Here is a 2,709-nt window from a genome sequence, read left to right as displayed (position 1 = left end):
CAGAATCTGATCATACCACCTGGTTACACAATTGCCAGAGCAGACTCTCTCAGCAGCTGGCTGGGTATCTCCCAATTCCTGACAACGTGTGAAAAAGCACCACCCCACTCCCTTCACGAGGCACGTGTATGTCAGAAGAGAGTGCAAAGGGGAAGCTGTTTTCCAAATATAAACGTGATAATGTTGCACAGATTCAGACAGCTTTCGTTTCAACCCCTTCATTTCACAAATAAGGAAACTGAGGCCCAGAGTTACAGCAACACACGTCATAATTGTTATTGCCGAGTGTTAGTGACAGATCAAGGACTAGCACCCAGCTCTCCTGGCCCCAAGACTGGTTCTCCAATGGCTACAACAGGCTCACACACCAGATTTGATGGACAGCACCTCATCATAAATACAAAACGCCATCACTCCCGTTTTGGGAAGGTCTCAAGTTTATATCGTGAACACACACGGTGAGAATACTTTCTAGTGTGTATTTACAATTCTAGACTTTTACGCAAAATATTTTACCGAAGTTTACTCAGATGATAATCTTCCCTTTATGTTCCTAGTATATAAAGACATTCACCAAAGGCTGATTCTCCTAACAACCATCAGTGGTACAAGCAAGAAAAGGTGATGTTTTGGACAACCAACCCAAAAAGCTCTAAGGGAACATTAATGTCTAGGGGGAAAACACGCGAATGATCATACAAGTAAGCCAGAAGGAAATAAGAGGTCTCTTGGTGAGTCATTAAAATCGGTTTAATACCCACTCCAGGCAGATGAGCACCATTCATCACTTCACTGTTGATACAAAGTTGCAAGAGAGACAGCATTCAAAACCAGAGAACTTACAGATGAGGGTTGAAGATGCGACTTATCTTGGAAGCATGGTCATTTTCACAGTCCAGGTCGTCATCCCCTTGTTCCATGCTGAACTTCCTCTTGCTGGGGCTGATGGGTGGGGGGCCTGTGCGGTGACTGGTGAGGGCAGATGCCACAGGGATGGTCTGCATCCTGGGTTCTCCCCTGAGAGCAGCTTCACCTATGAAAGAAAAATGATGTAGTCACCAAGCAGGAGAAATGTCCCCACCTCAGCCTCTGGCTCTCCCCGCCCGCCCAGCCCCTAGCAAAACTACTCCCAGTGGAAAGTTTTTGGCAACGTAACACGCTGCCTGCCATTCTCAGAACGCAGTCCGAGCATACGGTGAGCTGCCAAGCATGAGACATTTTACATAAATGTGGTTTTTTAACACAATAACTCTTTTTCCCCCCAGTTTTATTGAGATTTAACTGACATATAACATTATGTAAGTTTAAGGTGTACAACGTGTTGATTTGGTACACTTATATACTGCAAAACCTTTACCACCATAGAGTTAGCTAACACCTCCATTACCTCACGTAATTACTATTTCTTCAAAAACTCTTTAGGGTAGAGTTTAAAATTAAAAGTTGCAATAAAGTAACACAGGGAAAAAATATTGACCATAAACTATCTCAAAAGTTAATTTAAAACATGAAATGTCTCTTGATTTATGGGTATTTGACTCCATACCTATAAGAGAATGACCTAACACAGGGTTCATTAGAACAACCATGCCAAACTCACTTTTCTTGCTTGTTACATTTTTATTATATTTTTGGTATGTTGTCTTCTTTTTTTTTGAGAATGAGGAAAATTTATTGGTTAATAATTCATATCTGCACAAAAAGTTAAAAGAAATAAAAATGCATTGTTTATTGGGAAATTTTATTCTTAGAGGACACTAAAAATGGCATGTTAAAAATGATTATCAACAGTCTGCATAAAATTTATCATGAGCTTAATACACAGGTACAGTTCTCAAAACATTTTTCAAAGTCAGACACTCAAATTAGAGTTCACATTTTGATCTTATTCAACATCTTGATGCTTTTCGTTCTCTTTTTTAAAAGGCTTTGTGCTAGGTGATAACTTTGTGCCTCGTGAATAAAAAATAAGTATAACCCTTTATATGCTTATATAATAAAGGTTATATACGATCTAAATTTATAAACAAGAGTAATAACTACTTTAAGAGAAAACTTTTAAGTTTTCTAAGTCATATGAGGGTTGGGGGATCTAAATTTTTCACAAAGAATAACCCTTTTGTTGTGCTATTCGTATTGGTCTCTAAGGCCTGACCAATTTTGTTTCTACTTGGTCACAATTTGAGAATGATATCAGGGTAAAGTCAAGTTCATCCGAGGCCTTGTGGTACCTAAGAAAGGGAATCTTTGTTTGCCACCGCTCATTTTCATATCATCACAGATGTGTGGGCAGTTTTAACAGTCGTTTACTTCATACACGTATGACAAATACGATTTTGTGAGGGAAAGGAGTGAGGAAAAAACCTTCTGACTGTTTACCAGGAAAAATAAAAAATTTGCCAATTTAGTCACCAACATATAAACTAGCAAATATACAGTGACCCATAATACACCTCCAATAAGGATTTCTTTTAGAGATTTTGGCCCCAGTGCAAACTGGAACTTTCCGCTTTAAATGAGATACCTTAAACAGGCCTTATGCTGGCCTACTACACTCAGAAATTCAGTAGGATTTTGGCTGACCTCTACTTTCAATTTAGTAATTTTTTGTTTAAACAAATGAACAAGCAAATAAAACACTGCTAATATTTACACCTTGATAGGTTAGAAAATATTCTTTCTAAATATGCCCCTCATTCTTACATTTGC

General features: G+C 38.5%; 1 protein-coding gene across 1 annotated transcript in view; it reads right to left on the bottom strand.

The window, feature by feature from the left end:
- VGLL4 (vestigial like family member 4) overlaps window positions 1–2,709 on the bottom strand; it is a 133,675-nt gene that overhangs the window by 47,276 nt on the left and 83,690 nt on the right. Inside the window, exons 2-3 of the mRNA XM_011370662.1 lie at window positions 844–1,033; window positions 758–792 (exon numbers count right to left, since the gene is read on the bottom strand). Of these exons, the coding sequence (XP_011368964.1) occupies window positions 758–792; window positions 844–1,033 (225 nt within the window). The remainder of the gene's footprint in view (window positions 1–757; window positions 793–843; window positions 1,034–2,709) is intronic.

Source organism: Pteropus vampyrus, unplaced genomic scaffold (assembly GCF_000151845.1).
Source record: "Pteropus vampyrus isolate Shadow unplaced genomic scaffold, Pvam_2.0 Scaffold171, whole genome shotgun sequence".
NCBI classification, from domain to species: Eukaryota; Metazoa; Chordata; class Mammalia; order Chiroptera; family Pteropodidae; genus Pteropus; species Pteropus vampyrus.
Note: the sequence above shows the minus strand (reverse complement) of the source record. Positions and strands in the feature narration are given on the sequence as shown.